Below are 24,420 nucleotides of genomic sequence, written 5' to 3'. Positions count from 1 at the left end.
GAGCAGGAATGGGAGAGGAGAGGGAGAAGCAGGCTCCCCACTGAGCAGGGAGCCCAATGCAGGACTAGGGATTCATCCCAGGACCCAGAGGAGATCATGACCTGAGTAGAAGTCAGATGCTCAACCAATTGAGCCACCCAGGCGCCTCCAAAAGCAATTTTTTAAAAAGTCCCATATTTAATGCTTTTCAGAAAGAAGCAGGGTGTGAATGTGCAGTGGGCTGAACCAGAGAGGGAAGGGCAGGCTGGCTCTGCTCTCACTTGACCCCATTCACAAGTGAGGAAACAGACTCAGGAGAAAGTGAGAGTTTACCCAGTCCATTCTGCCCCTCCTGTAGGCATGATTCCTGCAGTGCTCCTATCACTGCTGCACCCTTACTTTGCACCAGAGGCGAGTGAGGGCCACACACCCCCACCCAAGGGCAGGTAGCCTCTGGGGAAAGGTGCATGATGGGGGTGGGACAGCACCCTGGCCCAGGCTGCTCAGGGGCCACAGGATACCTTGCTGGGAATTATCTGATGGAAGGGGCCCCAGTCATTGTTGCGTCTAGCACAAAAAGAACAAAGACAAGCCCTGAGTATTTGCCTGGTCACACTCCCCATCCCTATTTTTCTTTTCTTTCCTGGCCCACCTTCAGTGGCTGTATGTACCCATGCTTTATGCGGCCCCAAAAGATGCTCTGAATCCTTTCCAGAGAAGGCAAGGAATAGAAAAACAAGGACAGGGTTTTTTTCCCCCCCTTTTTGGTTGGTTTTGTTTTTTGTAACAGTTTTATTGAGATATAATTCACATACCGTAAATTTGCCCTATTAAAATATAAAATCCAGTGGTTTTTGGTGTACTGAGTTGTGCAACCAGCAATATCATCTAATTTCAGACCATTTTTATCACCCAAGAAGAAAACCCTTATACTTTAAGAGTCACCCTGTATCCCCCCAACTCCCCAGACCTAGGCAACCACCAGTCTACTTTGTCTCCGTGGACCTGCCTGTTTTGGACACTTTGTATACCTAAAGTCATACAATATGTGTCCTTTTTGTGTCTGACTACTTTCACTTAGCCTAATGCTTCCCAGGTTCATCCATGCTGTAGCATGAGATAAATCTGACAATTCACAGATTGCCAGGGGATTAAATTCATTTGTTCCACAAATATTTACTCAATACTGAGCACCTACTATGTGCCAGTCCGGGGCCCAGCCGGGAATTAAACCGACTGTAAACTCTGTCCTGGAGGGTTTCTAGCGGGGGAGACAGACAATAAGCCAAATGAATAAGAAAGTGGTTTGTAATATTCGAGGGTGCTAAGAGTAAGAGGTACAGAAGCGCAAAGCTGGAGGTGGGCAGAGCGGGAGGGGGGGTGGCGTGACCCTACCTGGAGGGGTCTGCGGACGCCTCACCTGAGCGTGAGCGCAGCGTTCGGCTGGGCTAAGACTGGGAGCGGGAGGGAGCCTGGAGGCCGCCGCGAGACCCCTCTCAGCACTCGGGTCAGTACCAGCGGGCGTTTCCAGGTGCAAGCCTGGGGGGCCCCGCGTACCGGGGAGCCAGCTGGGTGACAGAGGGGGGCTGCGGCCCAGGGTGGGAGTCCTGCCGACCCCGCGCACCGCCCCCTCCCGCGCTGCCTCTCCCCCCCCGCGCGCCGCCCCCCACCACCGCGGGCCGATCCCCAGCTTCCCGCCGGCTCGCCGCTCGCCGCTCCCCGCTCCCGGCCGCGCGCGCCGCCCCCTCCCACCGCGCACTCCTCTCCCTCCCTCCCCACGCACCGCTCCGGGCCCCCTCCCACCGCGCACTCCCCTCCCCACGCACCGCTCCCGGCCCCCTCCCACCGCGCACTCCCCTCCCCACGCACGGCTCCCGGCCCCCTCCCACCGCGCACTCCCCTCCCCACGCACGGCTCCCCGGCCCTCTCCCACCGCGCACTCCCCTCCCTCCCTCCCCACGCACCGCTCCCGGCCCCCTCCCACCGCGCACTCCCCTCCCCACGCACCGCTCCCGGCCCCCTCCCACCGCGCACTCCCCTCCCCACGCACGGCTCCCCGGCCCTCTCCCACCGCGCACTCCCCTCCCCACGCACGGCTCCCCGGCCCCCTCCCACCGCGCACTCCCCTCCCTCGCACGCACCGCTCCGGGCCCCCACCCCCTGCGCCCTCCCCTCCCCCCTCCCCACGCACCGCTCGGGCCCCCACCCCCTGCGCCCTCCCCTCCCCCCTCCCCCCGCTCCCCGGGCCCGCCCCCGGCGCACTCCCGCCGCCCCCGCCCCTCCCCCCGCGCCGGCTCCCGGCCGACTCCCCGCCGCCTCCCCCTGCGCGGCCCCCACCTCGGGAGCGCAGGCCCCGCCTCGGCGCCGCCTTGAGCCCACCTCCTCGCGGCAGCCGCCATTGGCCGCGCGCGCCGCCTCCGCCCTCGGCCTCGCACTTCCTGGCGAAGCCATGGCTGCGCAGCCGGCCGGTCCCGGGGCTCCGGCGACCCGGCCCCGCCGCCGCGCCCGCCCGGTGCCGCCGCCGCCGCCGGGGCTCCCCGCGCCGCTCCCGTAGCGCGCCCTGCAGGTGGGCCTCCGCGCGCCGTCGGGTCGGGGCCGGGGGCTGGGCGGGCGCCCGGGGGGCCCCCAACCCCGCGAGCGGCGACCCCGGCCGCGCCACCCGTACCCCCTCCGCGCCCCTGGGTGCTGGGGGCGCGCGGCGGGAGGGGGACCGCAGGTGAGCCAGGTGCGGCCTGCGCGGCCCGGCCCGCGCGGCCCAGGTGAGTGTCCCCGCGTCCCGCCGCGGACGCCGGCCCGGCCGCGACCCGCCTCCGCCTCCCTCCGCCTCCGCCTCCGCCTCCGCCTCCCTCCGCCTCCTCGCTGCCGGCTCGAGCCTGCCCGGCGGCCGTTGTGCGGGCGGTTCGGCCCGGGGTGCGGGCGCGGGTGCGGGCGCGGGCGCGGGCGGGCGCGGCGGCCGCGAGACCCGCGGCTGGTGAGTGGCGGCGGGCGTCCGAGTCCCTTTCCCGGCCGCTGAGGTCCCCTGGGTTCAGGGTAGAAATCGGGAAGCAGCTCCGGGAACAGGCTCCCTGGGGACCCTCCGTCCGGACGTCTCCTCTGTTCCCCTGTTTACTAAAAGACCCTTAACGCAGGGCTGGGGATCGCCCCTGCCCGTGCAGAGATGGCCCTGACCCCTGCGTCCGCCCCCAGGAAGCGCAGGAGGCGGCTGACACCCAGCGCTCCTGTGCACCTTGGCCACAGACCACTTGCCCTGAGACAAAAGGGAGCTTCCACCAGGGGGAAACTCTCTCAAGAAATCTTGGCCTAGAAAAGAAAGCTTTTCAGCGCTGAGAGCGGACCTGAGCCCTGACTGGCTGCAGGGATGGTGGAGAGAGGGGGACATGCTGTTTCTGGAGTGTGACCTTGGGCAGGCCTGTCTACCACCTGAGCCTGGGCATCAGGGAGGATGGTGGCACCTGTCTCAGGCACTGCATGAATATGGGTCTCCTGCCCTTCCCTCCTGAACCCCCTAGCAGCCCCCAGGACAGTCAGAAGGAACAGGGGTAGCTCCAGCTGGTCTTTGTCACAAAGTTGCTAGTTTGTCAGAAATCTCGGTGATGTTCTTTCCTTTCCCCCATCCGCCCAGCTGGGTACTCCCGTGGGAACATTGGAGGCACCCCCCCACCCCCGTGTGACACCCCGTATCTTTGACACAGTGCTTATTTCTTGTGATACTGCTCTTTATTAGCCTGGGATGTTTGTTCAGTGGGTAACAAATTGACTCTTCTCAACTCAGCAGGGGAGGAAAGTTCCTCCTGAAACCCAGTATGTGACTGGTGCCCCCATAGCTAGCTAGTGTGGTGGTTCCTCGGTGCTCCCATCCTCCCAGGTTCCCTAAAGCCTGGCTCTGTGCTATTATTAGTGAGTTAGTTGGCATTTCAAAGCTGGAAGAAACTTTAACATTGCCTGATACACCAGCCCATCCCATAGATGTGATTACAAGGTCTAGGGAGGTGAACATAAGCATTTGTTTGTTTGTTTGTTTGTTTGTTTTTAAGATTTTATTTACTCATGAGAGACACAGAGAAAGAGGCAGACACATAGGCAGAGAATAAGCAGGCTCCCTGAGAGCCCGGAGCCTGATGCAGGACTCGATCCCAGGACCCCGGGATCACAACCTGAGCCAAAGGCAGAGGCTCAACCACTGAGCCACCCAGACATTCCTATTATTATTTTTTTTTTTATTATTATTATTATTTTATTTTTATTTTTATTTTTATTTTTATTTTTAATGACCAGGCATGGTAGTTTAGGAGTTGAAAGCAAGGAAGCCTTCCTGGGTTGCAGTCCCAACTCTGCTGCTCCTTCCTGATTGTGTGACGCTGGGCAAGTGACCACATCTCTATCTGCTTCCTCCTCTATAAACTGAGCAGAAAGACAATGCTGGCCTCCTGGGGGTTTTGTGGAGACTAAATCAGTGAAGACATAGGAACGCACTTAAAGGAAAGCCGTGTCTGGAACGGTACTGTATTTTATACGTGGCAGTTTATCCCTGCATCACTTCCTTGCCTTCATCATGATATTTTAAAAGTAAGAAACCTTTACATACTGAGCTACATTCAGCAGAGCTTCCTGGTAAAGGGCCAGCATCTGCCTCTTTGAAGCTGGATGGGCTCAGGTTTGATTCCCAGCCATTAACTAGCTCTGTGACCTGGATCCCAGCATCCTCGTCTGTACAGTGGGATGTGACCTTAGCCTGGCTGAGCAGTTGCGGGGCTGAGATGAGATCGCATATGTGAATCCCTCAGCCAGACTCCTGGGTCATAGTCTGGGCTTGGAAATAACTGTTGTAATTTTGATCTAGCCAAAGGCTTCAAAGAAGAAGACTTCCTTGGGATCAAACATCAAAAGGCAGATATTTATAGGAGGTGGACTGAAAGACATGATGTCAGGTTTTAGTTCACAAATGAACAGCGTTAGGTGTTCTGATTCTAAGCTGATTTTTAAAATCCACATACGAGAGTTCTTGACAGTATACAGTCTTTTCTCCCTCTTTCCTTCACGTGACTGTTTGCATGCTGGTTGTCATTGATGTCTGCCAGCAGAGCTGTGATTCATGAATGGTCTAGGGTTTATTATTCACACACTCAGAGATCCTGTTCTTGTCTTAGGGCTGCGGTCTCTCTTATGATGGAGGGAAGCCGACAGACGCGAGTGTCACGGCCGTACAAGATCAGCGAATCATCCAAGGTCAGTGAGTGGTCGGTCACTCGCCACCTGTGTAGGTTGCCTGGGAGTGTGCTGTTTTTCTGATGAGTTGTTTTCCTAACGTACAGACTGCTTTTCTGTTCTTGGCGGTAGTGTTAACCTCCTTGATGAACGGAGAGGTAACACGGGCATGGAATGGAAGACATCCTCAACTCAGAGGGAGGGGCAACACCTTGGCTCATTTGTTCTCTGCCCTCAACTTGAGGAGGTGGATAGGATGGAAAAAAAACCACGGGATTTCTGTCCCCACTTGGGGACACGTCCGTTGACAAGCCAGTGGCTGACCTCATGGTGGGAGCAACGTGTTGCATACCTGGTTGTTTAAGGACCCAGAGTCATCCCCTAGTCGTGACTTTCTGGGACCCTAGGAGCAAGTGAGGGTGGGTTCCCCAGGGCTAGGCTGCCAAACTGTGCCTCACTGGTCACATCGGGATCACCCCGGCGAGGGGGAGGTTCCTAATTAGAAATGCATATGCTCCGCCCAGCCCCAGACCTGCTAAATTAAAATCTGAGAGCAGGACCTGGGAATCTATACCTTCAGCAGACTCTTCAGGGGACTCAGAGCAGCCTGTCGCCCAAGCTACTGGAAATAAGGACCGGGGAACCAATTTGCAGGACAGGCCCTGTTTACACCTGTCCATCTATAAATGTAAATAAATACTAATAACAGCCTGTTTTCCTTAAAAGTGGCCCTTTTGGAGATGAAATTTTATGCATTTTCAATGGAGCCAGTATTGCCCCCTTGGGGGTAAAACTGGTCTTGGGGGTACAGAAAGCCCTTTTTTGTGATGAGAGCATGGCTATACCTACAGTTCATGCACAGATATACGGAATATACGTGGTGTTAAAATTTCATGGGAACTCTTAGGAAAAAATATTTTAAGAGAAGATTGAAAAAAAAAAGATTAAGGAATACCACTGTAGATAAGGGGAGTTGTGAGCAGCCTGTAGATTTGAGGGGAGAGGAGGAACAGAGGTTCTACAGATGTGCATAAAGGAAACTGGGGTATAGTTTGCAAGAGAGGTTGGTTCTCCAGAGAAACGGGCTCCTGTTTCCATCTGAGTTACAGAGAAGGCGCTTGCCAAGCCCAGCTTTATCTGCTGTGAAAACCCAGAGAGGTCTAGCGGCTGTCTCAAAGAGGCTTTGTTTTGGACCCTGGCTGCAGAGACAGTGTAGCTTTCTCAGTGTGATAGCGCTAGAAATCTTTGTCCCTTACAGCAGCCGCACTCTGAGTTTGTTTCTGTCTGGACCTAGCCCTTGGTTAGATTGTATTTATGTCTCCACTTTTTTACCTTTTAAAAGCCCAAATGGTAAGCGTATCCTCGATTTCCTAGCTGTTAAATACATCCATATAGCCAGTACCAAGATTACAAAAGAATATTACCAGAACCCTGGTCCCAGGCTCCAGCTTCAGGACTGGAGTTTTGCCTGCCCTTGAACTTAATGTATGGGACCAGAGGTGGATACACCCATGTGCCTGGCTCCTCTCACCGATTAGTATGGTTGGTGTTCACTCCTGTTGTTGTGTGTAGTGGGAAGTAGTTCCTTCTCAGTGCACTAGAGTCTTCTATCGTGTAATGGCCACTCTTTGTTTATCTGCTCTGAAATGTCTTCATCCATTTTTATGGTGAATTTTTTTTTTTTTAATGAAATATGCCATAACTGCTGTATTCTGGCTAAGGTTAGCTGCTAAGTGCCTGTGTTCCTTCACCCACCTTGCCTCGCCTCTGATGAAGGCACTAAAGTAGGAAATAAATGAATGAATAGGTTTAATACCATCAAAGAACGTTGGGGTTGGGGCTTCTAAATTATGGGAAATGCTGTGAGACTGTTACTAATGTCCCTTTGAGAAATCATGTTTGTCTAAGTTTTCACCTTTGCAGCTACACTGAAATAACCAGCAAAGGGTTGTAATTAGAGACCCAGGTGAAGACTGAAGCATGCGTACTTAGCATGGAGACCCAGTTTTAGAAAGAGTGGCTGCCCTTCTCCCTGCCCTGGCTCGCTGGAGCAGATGGTCCCCTCTGCAGCTGTCATCTGGGGCTGTCCCCACCCCTCACCCCCCCCCAGGGGTCTGTTTCTCTTTTTACACTGCAGATGAGGGTCCTGTGTACACCCATTTAAGTGCGGTGGTTCCACATTCCCCCCAGCTTAGAGCCAGCCAGGGGCCCAGGACGGGCAGATCACACACTAGGTGCCCCTCACTTCTCAGGACTTTGAACCTTTGCTATCATAAGGTAGCCGGCTGCCGTAGTGCTCTTATACTCCCTCCCTTCAGTCCACATGCCAGAGTGAGGGGCCCCAAGCCAGAGTGTACTGGAGCCCAGACCATTTCTGCTTAATTAGAAGCCCAAACCAGGCCAGCCTGGCTCTCGCTGCCAGTAACCAGAATAGATGGAGAGATCCATGTCAGGGACCTCTGAGAAACCATCCTGTAACATAAGAGCTGAAGAGCCTGGGTCTCGGCACTTGGAAGGGAAGGAAGCTTTGGGCACTATCTGTCTGGTGTCCTCATCAGAGTGTGAGAACGTTGCCTGCACTTGTGATCTAGATGAGGTGATTGGTGTTGGAAGTGGCCAGACCAGGGGGGACCAGAGGGAAATAAATACCACAATCACAAATGTGTTGGAGGCAGAAAGCAAAGAAGGTGATGTAACCCATGCAATAGGGCACAGGTGGAGAAGTGACCTGCAGGAACCCGGGGACCTACTGGGCCCTCAGCCCATCTCCCCCTACCTGCACCACTTCTCCTTGCAGGCTTAGAGCCCAGCCAGCCCTTTCCTCAGACGTCTTCAAGTAGGCCAACAACCTCGTGGTTGTGTTTGGACAGTCTCTGTCTCCCTGTGCTGAATTTTGTGGTGTTTCCAAGGCAGATAAATCAAGCAGCATGCAGATCCTCAACACCCAGAGCCTAATCTGTCTTCCAAGGATGGAGGAGCTGGTGTCTTGGTCTGGCAGGTCTTTGCATTCTCCAAAACACACGACAGGTGTACAGCCCTCAATAAATGTCTCACCCAGCCTGAATTGCTTGAGTTGACCCTTTTAATTTTTCATATTTTTTTTTTTAAATATTTTTTTAATTTTTTTTTTTTTAATTTATTTATGATAGTCACAGAGAGAGAGAGAGAGGCAGAGACACAGGCGGAGGGAGAAGCAGGCTCCATGCACCAGGAGCCCGATGTGGGATTCGATCCCGGGTCTCCAGGATCGCGCCCTGGGCCAAAGGCAGGCGCCAAACCACTGCGCCACCCAGGGATCCCTAATTTTTCATATTAATTGATTTGTTAATTCCAGTGCTGTATGGCGATTAAAAGTTTCAGTTCTGGAATCAGACCTAGCTTTAAATTCCAGGCCTGGGGATCCCTGGGTGGCTCAGTGGTTTAGTGCCTGTCTTCGGCCCAGGGAGTGATCCTGGAGGCCTGGGATCGAGTCCCACATCGGGCTCCCTGCATGGAGCCTGCTTCTCCCTCTGCCTGTGTCTCTGCCTTTCTCACTCTCTCTCTCTCTCTGCCTCTCATGAATAAATAAAATCTTTTAAAAAATATATAAGCATTACATTTAAAAAAATAAAAAATAAATAAACTCCAGGCCTGCCACTCAGTCACTGTGGGACTTTGGGCAAGTTTCCTAGTCTCCAAACCTCAGTATTTGTCATCTGGGAAATGGGCATGGTAACAGACCTTCCCTTGAAGAGTCATTGTAACCCTTGAATGAGAGCGCATATCCAGTGCACAGTGCAGCATGCATGTAAGCCCTGCCCTGGGAAAAAGATCATGTTCCTGCGCATTTCGTGATATCTTTCTCTTAATCTCAGCAATGACTAGGGAGGCCCTGTTTCTGAAAGTAGGAGCCCCAGAGCACCTTTGTCTAGATGCATTGCAGAGTGTCTGGGACCTGCCACATCCCTGGACCCATTGGTAGAAATGGGATCCTCTGTAGCATGGCTGGGGGCTGAGCACTTTCTGAGACCCAGAGAGAGCAGTGTGAGGCCTTGGAACTCCAGCTCTCCTGGGGCCAGCTCCGTGCCACATTCTGTCTCCTTAACCCCCTTCCTCAGTGGTAAATGCCCGCATCCTCATTCATGAGGCCAGAGAAAGGGGGCTGAGAGGCTTCTTGTGGCTTTCCCAAGGTCACACAGCTAGTGAGTAGCAGAGCTGGAATTCAAACCAGATCCTGTGAGTGTAGAGGCTGCACCTGAGCAACTTCACCGTCCTGAAAGGATGGCAGTTTTTAAACCTATTTGCTCAGGACCCACAGTAAGAAGGAAAGGGAGCAGGGAGAGGAGAAAGAAAACTTTGAGCAATTCTATTCTAGAAAGAATAGAGGAAGGAAGGATGAGAGGAAGAGAAAGTAAGTCTTTAGGAATTGTATTTATAAAGAAGGAAAGTAGGGGTAGGTAGGAAGGGAGATGGTAGGTTAGATTTTCTTTTTAAAGGCTTTTTTTTTTTTTTTTTAAAGTAATCTCTACACCTACCTTGGGGCTCGAACCCACAACCCTGAGATCAAGAGTCTCAGGCTCCTCCATCTGAGCCAGCCAGGCGCTGCTTTAGGATTTGCATGAGAAAAGAAAGAAGGAAGCCTACAATACACACAGGAACACCCTTATTTCCTCCACTGCCATCTGAACCACTATCCCCTGCTATCCTCTGTTCTCTTTCGGTTGTATTGTATTTATGTGCTGGTGCTGGGGCAGGAGATTGACCCCAGGACCCTGCTGTGGGGCAAAGGGCTGGGTGGGGGAGGGGGTTGGCATGCTTCAGCAGCCCTTGCCCCCCCCCCCCCCAGCCCTCTGTGAGCCAACCCCTGAGCCATGTTCTCTGCCACAGGTGTACCGCTGGGCCGACCACTCTACCACGGTGCTGCAGCGGCTGAATGAGCAGCGCCTCCGCGGGCTTTTCTGTGACATTGTCCTGGTGGCAGACGAGCAGCGCGTGCCAGCCCACCGCAACCTACTGGCCGTGTGCAGCGACTACTTCAACTCCATGTTCACCATCGGCATGCGTGAGGCCTTCCAGAAGGAGGTGGAGCTAATTGGCGCCTCTTACATCGGGCTCAAGGCCGTGGTGGACTTCCTGTACGGCGGGGAGCTGGCGCTGGACGGCGGCAACATTGACTACATCCTGGAGACGGCCCACCTGCTGCAGATCTGGACGGCGGTGGACTTCTGCTGTGAGTACCTGGAGCAGGAGGTGAGCGAGGACAACTACCTGTACCTGCAGGAGCTGGCCTCCATCTACAGCCTCAAGCGGCTCGACGCCTTCATCGATGGTTTCATCCTGAGCCGCTTTGGCACGCTGTCCTTCACGCCCGACTTCCTGCAGAACATCTCCATGCAGAAGCTCTGCGTCTACCTGAGCAGCAGTGAGGTGCAGCGGGAATGTGAGCATGACCTTCTGCAGGCGGCTCTGCAGTGGCTGACGCAGCAGCCCGAGCGCGAGGCCCATGCCTACCAGGTGCTGGAGAACATCCACTTCCCGCTCATCCCCAAGAATGACCTGCTGCACCGTGTCAAACCGGCCGTGTGCTCACTGCTGCCGCGGGAGGCCAACTGCGAGGGCTTCATCGAGGAGGCCGTGCGCTACCACAACAGCCTGGCAGCCCAGCCAGTCATGCAGACCAAGCGCACGGCGCTGCGCACCAACGAGGAGCGCCTGCTGTTCGTGGGTGGCGAAGTCTCCGAGCGGTGTCTGGAGCTTAGCGATGACACCTGCTACCTGGACGCCAAGAGCGAGCAGTGGGTCAAGGAGACGCCCCTGCCAGCCCGGCGGAGCCACCACTGTGTCGCTGTGCTGGGGGGCTTCATCTTCATCGCTGGTGGCAGCTTCTCACGGGACAATGGAGGGGATGCAGCGTCCAATCTTCTTTATAGGTATGACCCCCGCTGTAAACAGTGGATCAAGGTGAGATTAAAGCCAGATTATTTCTTTATTCTTGAGGACTTTTGGTCTCTTAGCCTAGCCCCGACTGCCCCCCTTCTCTCAGGCCTCGGCCGCTGTCTTGCTTCTGCCCAAGGTGTGACGATAAAGTTATGAGCCACGTGGTTCATGCCTGCACCCTGACCGGAGTGAGTGCAATAGAACTTTCCACGGCAGTAGAAATGTTGTACACCTGTGCTGTCCGCCATCCTAGCCTCCAGCCACGTGTGGTGATCAAGCACTTGAAATGTGGCCAGTGGCACTGAAACACTGAGTTCTCGATATTATTTCATCTTTACTAATTTATGTCCAAGTGTAAATGGCCACATGAGCTAATGGCTGCTGCTGGGTGGTGCCGACCTAGAGATTTGACCCAGGGTTCAAACGCTGTTCCCCTGTCTCAGAGTCTCCCTGGAGCTCTCTTTTTTGGAAGGGTTTGGAGCTCGTTTACGGAGGTCACAAAGGCTCACACCTGGTGGTAGCTGTGGCCCTTTGGCAGGTGTGGCAAATTCTGGGAAGCATGAGTCTTGGCGCCAGACCCGAGTCCACACCCGAGCTTGGCTAGGTTGGAGCTGGGGATTTCAGACTGCTTCCTCACTCTCCAAGTTTTGGCTCCTGCCTCTAGAAATGGGGGGGGGGGGGTATTGACATTCTGAAGTGAGGGGCTGTAGCTCATGGTAGTTGGCCAACACCTGGCATAGACAAGGTGGCTCTTTTCCTCACAAAAGCCTCCCCAGGCCACCACCCTAAAAAACCGGTCTGTCTTTATACTCACACCTCAGTGTTTTTACTTAACTTGATCAGGCTTTATTTTTTTGAGCACAAAACTCAGAATGGACTCCGATGACCTTTCTGTTTTATTCTCAAAAACTAAAAAGCGCCCTCTAAAGTGTAAGTCCCACCACTAGAAAGAGGCTCCCAGCTTTGGAGCTTTGTGGCCGTGGCAGCTAAAGGTATGGTCTCCTCTGGGACTGTGTTCATTTCTGTGTTCTGCCTGAATTATTTTTTAAAAACTGGGGGGTCTTCTGGTTTTTAGTTTCCCATTGATTGCTGTCCACACGATAGTGTTAATAGGGTCTGATGTGGAGAGGAGCGAAAGGAAGATGGATTTTTATTCCGGGAAACCACTAAACTGGCAATTCTGAACTGTACTGTGGAACTCGAGTCCACGAGGTCAGCCACATGGCCAGCCATGTGGCCAAACAAGTTAGGGGAACTATGTTCTTGATCCCCTTCTTGGGGACTTGCAACACCTCAAGGGTCTTGCAAGCTCTGAGAAGTCTCATCTCAAGAGCCCCTCTTTCTCTGAGTTTGACTTCCTTCTCCCAAACACACTTGGCCGCTGCTTGACCTTCCTGGGCTGTGTGTTCCGGAGGATGCATTTGGGAACTCAGTGCTAGATGTTGATGTTGTCTGAGTATTGAGAAGGGAAGGTACAGGTGTCCCGCCTCCACAGGTGGCCTCCATGAACCAGCGCCGTGTGGATTTCTACCTGGCTTCCATTGAAGACATGCTGGTGGCCGTTGGTGGCCGGAATGAGAATGGAGCTCTTTCTTCGGTGGAGACTTACAGCCCCAAGACCGACTCCTGGTCCTATGTGGCCGGCTTGCCAAGGTGATTGGGGGTGGTTTGTGATGGACTCCTCAAATGTGATGACTTTGTCCACCTCATTTTCTAGATATTTTGGTCTCCAATTCCAGGGGGAAGAAAATCTCCTGGCTTTTAAATAACCAAGGGTAGACCGTGGGGGCAGAGGGCGTGGTGGTGACAAGTCAGGGCTCTGGTTTTAGACCATCCAGGCACAAGAGTCAGCTCTGCTGCTAAGGCAAATGTCCCCCAGTTTCTGAGCCTGTTTACTTCCAGAGTTTCAGGGAGAGAGTATTCAGCAGATAGTAAGGCTTTCCCTAGAAATGTCTCTGAGTGTGGGCCTGGGTTTAAGAGATGATGGATCTGTGAGCCGAGCCAGCATTTTCACTCTGCTCTCTTACTTCATCTGTATAGCAGACATGGTAACACTTGCCGCATAGGGCTGTCAGTGTGATATGTTCCTTAGGAGCACCCTCCCACCCACAGCACCCAGCACCTGGGGAGTGCCCTGGGGCTCGGAGCTCCTCAGTCTCCCTGCATTGAGGTATGCACTTGGGACCACTGCTCATCATCCTGGATCTAGCAGAAGGTGCTCGCTGTTTATTTTGCTAGTCCCTCGATAGTTGAACCTGCAAGCACGCTTCATGAACCAGTCTTATGGTGGAATGCAGGCAGCTGTCTTGCATGTGTCCCCAGGAGCTAGAAGGGCATGTGATATAAGCATTAGATTGTGAATTCCGGTCCTGTTGCTACCCTCTTCGAGTAGAGGTTCCAGGAAGTGGATGGAGTAACATCTCTGACAATAGGCATAGTGGTTCCCAAATGGCACGCACCATCCCTGGGCCAGGAGTGACGAGTCCCTTGAGGCTCACGGTGACCTGGTGGGGTGGAGGTAGGTGCCCATATAGTTTGTCTCCCAAACCCGGATGGCAGTGAACAGGGAAGGTTAACAGTGTAAATACTGACCATTTCATAGGCAGACCAAGACCTTTGATCTCCCTGGGTTTAGTAGTGTTTTTTATCCTCCCATTTCGCAGATGGAGAAGGGAGCCTTAACAGTAGTGGTAAGAGTATCTGCTGCTCTTTCTCTGGGCCAGCTGGTGGGACTTCCATCCCTAAGTACTCCTAACAACCCTGGTTTTATCTTTCTCAACGAGCCTGAGGTGTACAAGGTTGGAGTAAACATAGCCCGAAATGCTGTGATCACCAGTGGGTGCATGAGCCTGCAGCCTGACCTGAGAGCAGAGGCGCTACGCGGTGCCTCCTGGCTCCCTGGGGCTGCCCTCCCAGACATTCCCCACCTGCAGCCACTACCCACCTCCCCTGTGACCTGCTCTGCACTTAGGTTTTGTAATTTTCTTTTTTGTATTTATACAAACTGCACTTTTCAGAGAAAATTGAAAATCGAGCAGAAAGTATAAATTGTTCCTGTAGACCTTCTCAGAGGGTATTTCCCCCCATTGTTAACATCTCGACGTAGCCACGCTATGTTTGTTACAACTGATGCACCCAAGTGGCCACGTTGCCCTAACGGAGGCCCACGCTGAGGGCTCGCTGTCCGTGCTGTATGTTCCGTGGTTCGGGACAGATGTGTGGGGACGCTCATCCACCCTTCCTTACAGTGTCAGAGTAGTTCCACGGCCCTAAGAATCCCTTGTACTCCTCCTGTTCATCCCACCCTCACCACAAGCTCCCCCCATCCTGCACCCTTGAACATTTCACCATTCCTGTAGTCTTTTCCAGAATGTCACGGAGTTGGCATTGTACTTTGTTTCCTTCCCTTTGCTTTATAATTGGATCAGGTGCCTGTGTGTGCCTCAATCCCACAGTGTCCTTGTTTTCAGCTCTTATAGGAAGGATCAGCCCCACAGTCACTGCCACTCCCGAACTGGGGGAGAGCGGAGGTGGGGCTGGGCCCCGGCGGTGTGACTGCTGAGCTGCATACACGTTTACTGCACCCCCCCACCCCAACCCCGACTCTGCCATTCTTACCAGCGACAGCTGCTGACCAGTGTGCATGTGGTCTCATCAGATCCCCACAGCCCACAGCCCCCAAGATTGCAGGTTGTCCCCCTTTCACAGGGGAGAAGCACAAAGCCTCGGCGCCAGCCTGGCACGGCCCTGAGCTCCCTGTCTCTGTCCCGCCGTCTCCCCGCAGGTTCACCTACGGCCATGCAGGCACCATCTACAAAGACTTCGTGTACATCTCGGGAGGCCACGACTACCAGATTGGCCCCTACCGCAAGAACCTGCTATGCTACGACCACCGAACAGACGTGTGGGAGGAGCGGCGGCCCATGACCACGGCGCGCGGCTGGCACAGCATGTGCAGCCTGGAAGACAGCATCTACTCCATCGGCGGCAGCGACGACAGCATCGAGTCCATGGAGCGCTTCGACGTGCTGGGTGTCGAGGCCTACAGCCCGCAGTGCAACCAGTGGACCCGCGTGGCACCGCTGCTGCATGCCAACAGCGAGTCAGGAGTGGCCGTGTGGGAGGGCCGCATCTACATCCTGGGCGGCTACAGCTGGGAGAACACAGCCTTCTCCAAGACGGTGCAGGTGTACGACCGTGAGAAAGACAAGTGGAGCAAGGGCGTCGACCTGCCCAAGGCCATTGCTGGTGTGTCCGCCTGCGTGTGTGCCCTGAGGCCACGGCTGGAGGACAAGAAGAAGAAGGGCAAGGGCAAGAGGCACCAGGACCGGGGCCAGTGACCGCCCTTCTCCCCCCCTTCCCCACAACCCCGTCCCGCCTGCACCTGCGCCTGGCTGGGCTCCGCTCCCTGCCCCCACCCGCCGGAGCGTCTCCACCAGCCACGACTTCGCAGCATCCCGGAACCATGATGGACTTCTTAGCAGCTTTTTTTTTACTTTTATGATTCTTGGTCTTTCTATGATATCACAGTAACTGATTAAATATTCTATATAATTTTACATATCATCTTGCTTGAATAATTAAACCCGGGCCCAGGCAGGAAATATCCCCTTGTATCTGTGTGAGGCTTCCTCCCTCATTATGAGTCCCTGAGGGTGCCCCTGCAGCCGTCCCCCTGAGAGTCTCCAAGGGCAGAGGATATGCAGAAAGTTTTGTAAGTAAAATGAGGGGGCTTGGTGGGACAGTTCCCATCCCCAGTCTCCACCTCCCTCAACTTGGCTGATCTTTTAAACATACAGATTCCTGGGCCCCACCTCAGAATTATCCGTCCTAAAACTACCAGGAGCAGGGGCAGAGGGGGTGGTGCCTGGAAACTATAACCAGTTCCCAGGATGACAGCATGAGCCACCTTTGGCAATCCTGGGCAACGTCATGTGCTTTTGTGTTTATGTTTGGGGACACAGAGACCCCGGCAAGGTGAGTGGGTTGCCCACTCCCTGGACAGTCAGGCAAGACCTGAAACTTCTCACCAGAAGATGTTCCCACCAGGATTTCCTGAAACAGTGACTGTTGTTTCTGAGTAGTCCCATTTTCCTGATTGGTTATTTTCCTGAGTTCTGAAAGGGTCTAGGTAATCAAGGAACTTAAAAAAAGGGGGGGGGGGCATGAAGCTCTTACATTTTTCTGTTATTTGTGCCCTTTTGTTGTTGTTTTTTTCCCCCGAACTCACTTCCTTATGTTACCGACATACTGAGCCCCCAAAATCTATGTTTGTTTCTCAGGAAAGAAAAAGTGGTCATCCTAGAATTTGCCATTGTTTTCTCTGGCTTGGCTCCACGAAGCCCTCAAGAGCACCTCCATGAGCAAGCCGAGCACACAATGTGCTCCTGAAGGAGGATGTCAGGTACCGCCCCCCCCCACCGCCCAACTCAGCCATCTGCTGCTAAGTCGTTTTGTCGTCTGCTGAGCAAATTCTTCACCAAGTCCTAGCTGTTCCTCACTCATCGAGCAGTTGGTCAAAGCCACTGCCTCCCAGGGCTCAGTGAGCTAATTCAGTACATATAAGCTATTAACGTGTGTTTGGCACCTCCTTTTGCCATGTGTGAGCACCGTGCGCTGATCTCTGTAGGAACCCCTAGTAGCATGTGCCCTCAGAGGCCAGCTGGGGACTCCTGCCCCAGCTGCTGTGGACACAGGGACGAGGGAGGTGTTCGTGATCTCCATTTTGACAAAGATCACATAGCAGAGAACACTTCAAGATCTCTTGTTAACCTTGATGTTAGACTATGAATCCCAGTTAACTTATTTACTTTTTTTTTTTTTTAAACTATCTCTTTACTGTACTTCTTTTTCTTTCCTTTAAGGGATTATAGTGATTTTGAGTGGAGGGGGTGTTGAAAGCTTCAGTACCTAAATCCTTGCCCTCTGTTGTCAGCGGAGCAAGGGTTCTGCTGACTGAGCCTGCTTGTGCACATGGAAGTCCCTAGAGGTTCTGCAAGGCATGCCAACAATCAAACCAAAAATACTCTTGGAGCTCTACAATACTTGAGAGTATTAAAGGCTCTGAGAAGTCCTGCGGTAACTTAACAGTTTACCTTCTATCAATCCAGCATTTCCAAACTTCATTGAGCCTGCAACTTTTTTTTTTTTTTTTTGGTCTCATACCTTGTCCAGCTCTCCACAAACCACATTTTGCAGAACTTCTGCCAACTTTGGTATAGCTTACCCTCTTCCTATTCCAGGAAAGATTTTATTATTAGAGGACCCATTAGAAGACATGGTACCTGTGGTCTAAGTCACAAAGAGGTGGTTGTTGAATCAGAGTCTGGGGGCAGGTGGGGAAAAGCACACAGATTCCATGTGTGCTTTGGGGAGCAGGATGGCTTTGACCTCGGGAAGAGGAGAGCCTTCAGTTTTTAGCTGAAGCCAGCCATTGTATTTTTGACTAGCGTGACCTATCCCCAGATACGGGTGCAGTGCTGGTCGCTATTCAAATTTTCTTGTGCCTTGTGGATTCCATACCATGTCCTGCTCCTCATATTTTGTGGTGTCACTCCTGCCACTGTGAAGGCAGTTTGTCATTTATGTGGCTTGGAATCTAATATCGTTAGGGCTCTTTTAAAGGTAAGGTTGATGAGTTTCTTCTCATGGATGAGCTTCACATAATTGGAGGTGGTTTCCCCATGCTAAGAAAGGTTTTTGAGCTTATCTGTGTTGATGGAAAGGAACATTGTGACTGGTGAGCAGCATTTGCACCGTGATGGGACCCATGATGGGTATCTGCTGCCCATGTTGTTAAGATGGCAATCACTCTGCTGTGCTGTCCAACTGAGGATGGAAGGAAATGCTTCTTAACCCAGATGGGCAGAACTTGGGGGTGTACTCTTGGAGGTGGCCATTTGAACTGAAGAATCCTGGTAGTGGTTTCCAAGCCCAGTGACAAAGATTGGATTCTTACGGGCCATCATCTTGAGACGCAACAGCACCATTTGCTGCCTTTGAGAACTTTGAGAACACCCAAATCGTGTCTTTTGATCTTTCAGAATAAGCAGAGTGGGCTTTCATTCAGGATTTATTTTTCTCTCACTTTTAAAGAACTAGAGTTGTAGCTTCGCATCCATTGTATGCTTGGAGTTTGATCGTCACCCAAGTTGGAGCCCTGTTTGCTTAAGACATAAATGTAATACCAGAAGGGAGGAGACTAGAAAGCTGGGGAGTCCTTGTTACTTAGAGTGGTCTTCCTGCTAAATATACAGAGGTTGTCTTAGCAACTTGTTTGTGCGTATGGCTCAATCGGCATTTTTAACATCTTAGATGTTGAGTGTTAACATTTTAGCATTTTAGAAAGACTGCCAGGTAGGACTTTCAGATCTTGATCTGAGCAGAAAGGCTTGTGTGTGTAATTATGTTCTAAATGCCCCTTCCCCTTGCTCTTTAACGATAAGGTGACCTCACGGTGACTTAGTAGAAACTCCAGAAGCTAACCCTAAGGGGTTTTCAGTTTGGGGTGGAAGCCCAAATGCCAAAGGGAATGGGGTCCCAGTCCCTGCTCTGAGGTCCAAGGTCCCAGGTCCCACGCTGTGAGCTCAGGTGTATTAACCTGCGGTTCACAATACCTGGCCCCAAAGCCAGGGTGACCTTTCAATGGTTTGCAGCAACGTGGGAAGTGAAAGACCTCCACCCCCACCCCCTTGTAGAGTTATCAGCCTTCATCTTTTCTGGTTCTCCATGGCATGTGGCTTAGCCAGCACCTGCCTAAGGAGTACCTCACGGGCTTTCTGTGTCTCAAAGCTTTTGGCTGGAATCTCAGACCACCACCCCCACCTCTGGAGGGCCAGCTCCATCCTTGGCATCTCCATGGATTCCGAGTGTCTTCAGTGGAGTGGGGAGCAGAGGGGGCCGCGTTCTGGCCTCCAGAATAAACCTCTGGAGTGCAGGGCAGCTCCCTAGGCACTTGGAGATCCCTCCCTGTACGTCTGCCAAGCCTGGCAGTTTTTAAAGTTTTTTGAAATGTTTTGATACTTTTTGATACCATTTGCTAATAACAGTTTTGTAGGTTGCTGCCAGGGTTTTCCACTTCACCCCCCTGTTCCCCACTCTACCCCCTTGAACTTGCACTAGACAGCAGATACCCTGTGGGTCTCGCCCACCTCCAGTGGCTTTGTCTTGGATCTCACTCCCTTCTGTGGCTGTGTTCTGATACAACTCTTGAATTTTGTAAGGTCATGCATGGCCCCGCGTGGCCTGTGACTCTGACCGCCTTAGGCCCCCAACTGAGCAAGAGGCCACTGATTTGCCAAGATGACGTTCTCATTCCCTTAAGATACTCTGCTTTTCTCCCGAAGCTCCTACCTCAGCGGTGTGTACAGAGGTGAAACCATCCCTGAGGACTGACCCGTGTGTCACCTTTCTCATACAGGTCACTGCTCAACCCAGGGCTTGCCGGGGTCTTCATCCACTGCCATCCACCCCTTTTAGAGACATTTCAACACACACTCTGTAACAGTGAACCATCCCACACTTTACAGAATTCCTGCCCTCAGCTTGGACGTTAATTCCTCTCTTTTTTAACAGGAATGGAATTTATGGCTTCTGAGGGTGTGTTGGGGTCTCAAGAAATTGTCTTTTGGTTGCCTTAGTTAAAAGAGGTAAACGAATGTGCAGATGTGGTGGTGGGGCAGGGCTGAGGGAATCAACCTTCCGGGTCAGTTTTCTTTGAGCAAAGGAACACTTTGCAAAGTGACTTGATGCCACCTTTACAGGTTTGCTAGCAGCGGAAGGAAGACTCAGATCCTTTGGGGTCAGTTAATCATCACACCCAGTCCCCACCCCCCTTTCAAAATCAGTAAGATATTTGACGAGTATGCAATTCACTGAGTATGTTCTGGCTACTAATGTTACCAAAACCTGTAATTGTGTGTGTGTATGTGTTTTAATTTGTTGCTTTTGTATTTGTAATTTTATGACACTCGAAGGTTTTCTGTGTCTTACCTCTTTTTAATTAATTTTCTGCACGTTGATTTTTTTTTCTTTGTTTTTAATTCCATACAGAATATTCAATCCTCAAAACACATTAAAATGATTTGCCTGCTAGGGTATGGTTTATTTTATAATTACATTCCTAGTCTTGTGTGGTTATTGTAATGATCTTCAGGCCTGTTTTCTCTGCCCGAATGAAAAAGAACCCTTTGCATGTTGAGCCCAAATATAATTTTGGAAATTAACCAGACTGCCTCTTAGTGCTGTGGGAGGCTGGGACATTTCGAGGCTGCTTTCATTGTGCTTCTAATTACTATATTTTGCCAGGAATTTCATTCAAATCCTTGATTGCAGCACAAAGTCCTGTGACCTGAAATGAAGCTATTTGCTTAAATTTGTGTCAGTTGGGGTAATTTGATTAGAGAAGAAAAACAGAAACCAGGGGAAACTTAGCTTATGACAAGCAGTTTATGATATTTATCAGAGAAACAGCATAACATTTCTATAAGAACAAGGTTGGCTCCATGTCCCATGGGGGCAAAGAAGTACATATGGCCCCACTGTGCCCTGTAGGGGTTTCACAGCGACCCCAGCAGACAAGCCCAGTCACAGTTGGGACACCTTTTCCCTATACCTTTAGCAGATCAGCATTGGGAGTACGATGGGCAGTTCCTGGCATGCCCATTGTGCCTGGAACCTGGACCAGAATTTGCCTCTGAGCCAATAGCTACCACAAACAGGACCCTGGCTACCAGACGCTAAATACAACAGGATTCTTTCTTTCAACTCTAGAAGCATCTTGGGTTAGAATTGGCAGTCTTCCCATTTTCTGAGTGAGGCATCCAAGGCTTGGGTTACATTATCTTCCCTAAGTTGAATTACCCTACCTACCTACCCAGCTGGTCAGTGCTTGTCTTGCCTTGGGTTCTCTCAAACCCAGGGCTTTAGACAAGGCAGGTGATTTATATGGGGAGGTGGTCCCCAGGAAGCTGGAGTGAGACAGGAAGGAGGAAAGGCTGATGAGAAGGAGCTTTATCTACAGCTGAGTAAGAAACCACTCCCAAGCAGTGGCTGTAAACGATAATAAGCAAGTCTGTGTTGATGAAGGTGACACATATTCACGAGGCTTCTGCCCTGAGCCCGCCAGGCACCACTGCAGGGGCCGGGAACACGGTGGTGCTCAAACCCCAAGGGCTTACATCCTAGTGGGGAAACAAGGACCAACAAACGCGGGTCAGGTAGGGACACACGATCCGAATGTACTAATTGAACTCTACTCTTTAAAGGGGTCAGTTTTAGGAGAGACGAATTCTATGTCAGCAGAGCTCTGCATGTTTTGAGCTCTGCATGGGGAGTGTGCATGGCAGGCGACGGAAACCAAGGCCCTGAGTGAGGTAGGAGGTGAGGTTTGGGAGCTGGGGCCTGTCCAGAGGGCTTGGACAGAGGAGGGAAGTGACCTGACCCCTCTGTTTTCCAAGCAAAGCCTGGATGTGGTGGAGAGCAGGGCCACAGGGGGAAGGGGAGGAGGAGGAGCCAGCTGTCTGCCTGTGTGTGGGCAGTGCTGGCTGGGGAGACTTCCCTGACAGACCTGCCCCCCTTACCTCCACCCCAGTCTGCCCTAGGGAAGCACTGCGGCTGCCCTGTCACCTCACACCCTGAAACAAACGGCACATGGACGTGGTGGCTCATGAGGACAACTTAGTTGTACCCTACAGCCCTGCAGGGCAGGAGGGTGGCCAAGGCCCACCGAGGAGGTTCTACTGCTCCCTGCAGCTGCGTGGCCTTGGCCAGGGACTCTTGGGGACACGGCCTCACTCCACACCTGCTCTGGATGGGAGGCTGGCCTCTGTGGGGCCTGCCTACCACACCCCTGCCCTTTCCCACTCAGAGGTTTCACCTGGTGGCTCAGGCCAACCCAGTGGAAGGTGCCTCTGTTTTCTAAAAACTAACCTACAGGGCAGCCCCAGTGGCGCAGCGGTTTAGCGCCGCCTGCAGCCCGGGGTGTGATCCTGGAGACCCAGGATCGAGTCCCACATCGGGCTTCCTGCATGGAGCCTGCTTCTCCCTCTGCCTGTGTCTCTGCCTCTCTCTCGCTCTCTCTGAATGAATAAATAAATAAAACTTAAAAAAAAAAAAAGGTAAAAACTAACATACAGTAAGATGTACTCTGTGTATACAGTTCCATGAACTTTAAAACCAATCAATTATTTCCTGCAGAAATGAAAGCCCAGCCCTGGATGCAGCAATAAACAAAATGGGCTCTAACCATGCGATGAAATGTTACTCGGCTGTATGCAGGAATGAAGCTCTGATCCAGGCCACAACACAGATGAACCTGGCCACCACCCCACTGAGTCACAGAAGGCAGACACAAGGGACCCCATCCTGTAGGGTCCCATTTACACACAAGGGCCAGAATAGGCAAATTTAGAGAGCCAGGAGGTAGATTTAAGGTTGCTTAGGGCTGGGGTGGGGATGACAGGGATAGGGAGCTGTAGCTAACAGGTACTGGCTTCCTCTTTGCATGATGAAAATGTCCTAAAATCTATTGTGATCATGGCTGTGCATACCTATGACCATGAAAAATCATTGAATTGTACACTTTAATGGGGCAAATTGTATGGAATGTGAATTATATCTTGATAGAGCTGGTTAAAATGTTAAAGCAATAATTCAGCCCATTTTCTGAGACTGAGTTTTATCTCCAAGATAGCTACAGGCTGAGAGCTTTTCCCTCCTTGGGTTCTAAAATAGGGGACAAAATGATGAGAATAGAGGCAGCATTCATCCTAGGCCTGTGGGACAGCCACTCTGCATGGGAGGGGGGCCTCAGGGCAGCCTCCAAAAGTACCCTAGAGCATAGTCCTCAGACTGTGATCTCCATCACCATCCCAGGACACTTGCTCAGCATTCAGATTCTCAGGCCCCACCGCAGATCTGCTGAATCAGCTACTTCGGGCATGGGGCCTGGCGATACATGTTCTTGCAAGCCCTCCTAGTGAGTGTAATGCGTGCTACTTTGAGGATCACTGCTCTCTAGAGGTGCCTGTCTCCTGTCTCCTGTCTCCTGCCCCAGGCCTTCCTTGGCTGTGACGCCCTGCCAAATCAGTGACAGTTGTGCCCAGTTGGCTCTGGCCAAAACCCGAACCATGGGGCTTCTCTCTGGTTAAGCACAACCCTGTCTAGGGGTAGCTGAGCTTCCAGCTTCAAAGCCTGGGAAAGATCTTAGAGCAAACTTTCTGCAGGGTCCCACACCTGCTGCATCCCAGAGAAGGGGACCTCGTCTTTGGGCTTCCTGCTGACGTGGGCAGGAAGCTCTGCTGTGGCCCAACCCTTTGAATGATCTCCAGCCTCTTCTGGCTCAACGGAATCATTTGACCAGGCACGCCACAGGAGTGACTCATCCTCCCCGGGGGCCACGGTCTCACTCCTGCAGCCATCTAAAGGCGCTAAAAATACAGAACTCGCATACGCAGCTCCAAACTTCTAAGCTCTAGGCCTTTTTTGTCTCAGGCCGAGGTTCAAGAGGTCTGGATTCTACTCCAGTGTCCATAACAAACGCACCTCAACCAAGGCTCTGCTCAGAATCTCCTGTTTGTAAAATGGGGCTAGATCACATCTCCTTGATGTCCACAGAGCATGGGCTATGAGTCAGGAACAAGGATTTGAGCCTTAGGTTTGTCACATAGCCCCAGGACAAGGCACCTCATCTTAAATCTTCTTGGGCCATGAGAGGAGATGGTTGGAGGCAATTTGTGTCTCTCTGGTGCGACCTGCAACTCCCTAAAGGAGCTCTGTTTGCACAATTTTGAATTTTGCTAATGCTCCATGAAAAGGTCAGATATATGAAGGTGACTAAAGTTACTCATGGGTTTTTAAAATGAATGAATGAATGAATGAGTTCTGGAAAGGAAAAGTTTGGGAAATCCTGGAGATGATACCCACCTCTTGGAGATTCACACCAGGGTCTGCATTTGTATATCACAGCCTCTGAAAGTCCCATCAGATGCCCATCTAACTTTGCTCAAACCAGTATTTTCCAAGCTTGGTTGCCCCTGGCCCCCTCTACTAATAATGGCAGGGACTGTGTGTCAGCACGTCACCGTTTGGGAAATGGGAAACTGAAAGATTTCTGTGTCCCATTAATTAACTCTGACAGTCAAAGATCAAGTGATTGTTTCGTCACCCACGTTGGAAAGATGCCACGAAGATATCAAAGAGATGGTCAGCTGACTTTGTAAGACATACTCCTCCACGGGGGACAGGGGTTTGGTGTGGTTACTATGTTTTAAGGTCTGGCTTTCAATTTTGCAGGTCTAGAATCTTGATTTAGTTAACGCA

General features: G+C 52.2%; 1 protein-coding gene across 2 annotated transcripts; it reads left to right on the top strand.

Annotated features, from left to right (window-relative positions):
- The first annotated feature begins 2,311 nt into the window (after positions 1-2,311).
- KLHL36 (kelch like family member 36) lies at positions 2,312-20,218 on the top strand. 2 transcript variants are annotated; one of them, XM_072731404.1, is made up of 5 exons: positions 2,312-2,545; positions 5,127-5,205; positions 10,051-11,124; positions 12,596-12,753; positions 14,885-20,218. In XM_072731404.1, exons 2-5 carry the CDS (start codon positions 5,143-5,145, stop codon positions 15,438-15,440), a joined length of 1,851 nt encoding a protein of 616 aa, XP_072587505.1. In that variant the 5' UTR covers positions 2,312-2,545; positions 5,127-5,142; the 3' UTR covers positions 15,441-20,218. The 2 variants fall into 2 exon arrangements, with proteins under 2 accessions (XP_072587505.1, XP_072587506.1); XM_072731405.1 differs by lacking the exon at positions 2,312-2,545 and adding an exon at positions 2,596-2,738.
- Positions 20,219-24,420: the final 4,202 nt, after the last annotated feature.

Source organism: Vulpes vulpes, chromosome 12 (genome assembly GCF_048418805.1).
Source record: "Vulpes vulpes isolate BD-2025 chromosome 12, VulVul3, whole genome shotgun sequence".
NCBI lineage: Eukaryota > Metazoa > Chordata > Mammalia > Carnivora > Canidae > Vulpes > Vulpes vulpes.
The sequence above is the reverse complement of the archived record's forward strand: the minus strand, read 5'-3'. Positions and strand labels throughout refer to the sequence as shown.

Bases quoted from the DNA above. Each gene is read 5' to 3' on its own strand.
- KLHL36 (XM_072731404.1), top strand. From the start codon at position 5,143: ATGATGGAGGGAAGCCGACAGACGCGAGTGTCACGGCCGTACAAGATC. The intron at 11,125-12,595 runs GTGAGATTAAAG...CCGCCTCCACAG, and splicing joins GCTGTAAACAGTGGATCAAG to GTGGCCTCCATGAACCAGCG. The intron at 12,754-14,884 runs GTGATTGGGGGT...GTCTCCCCGCAG, and splicing joins TATGTGGCCGGCTTGCCAAG to GTTCACCTACGGCCATGCAG.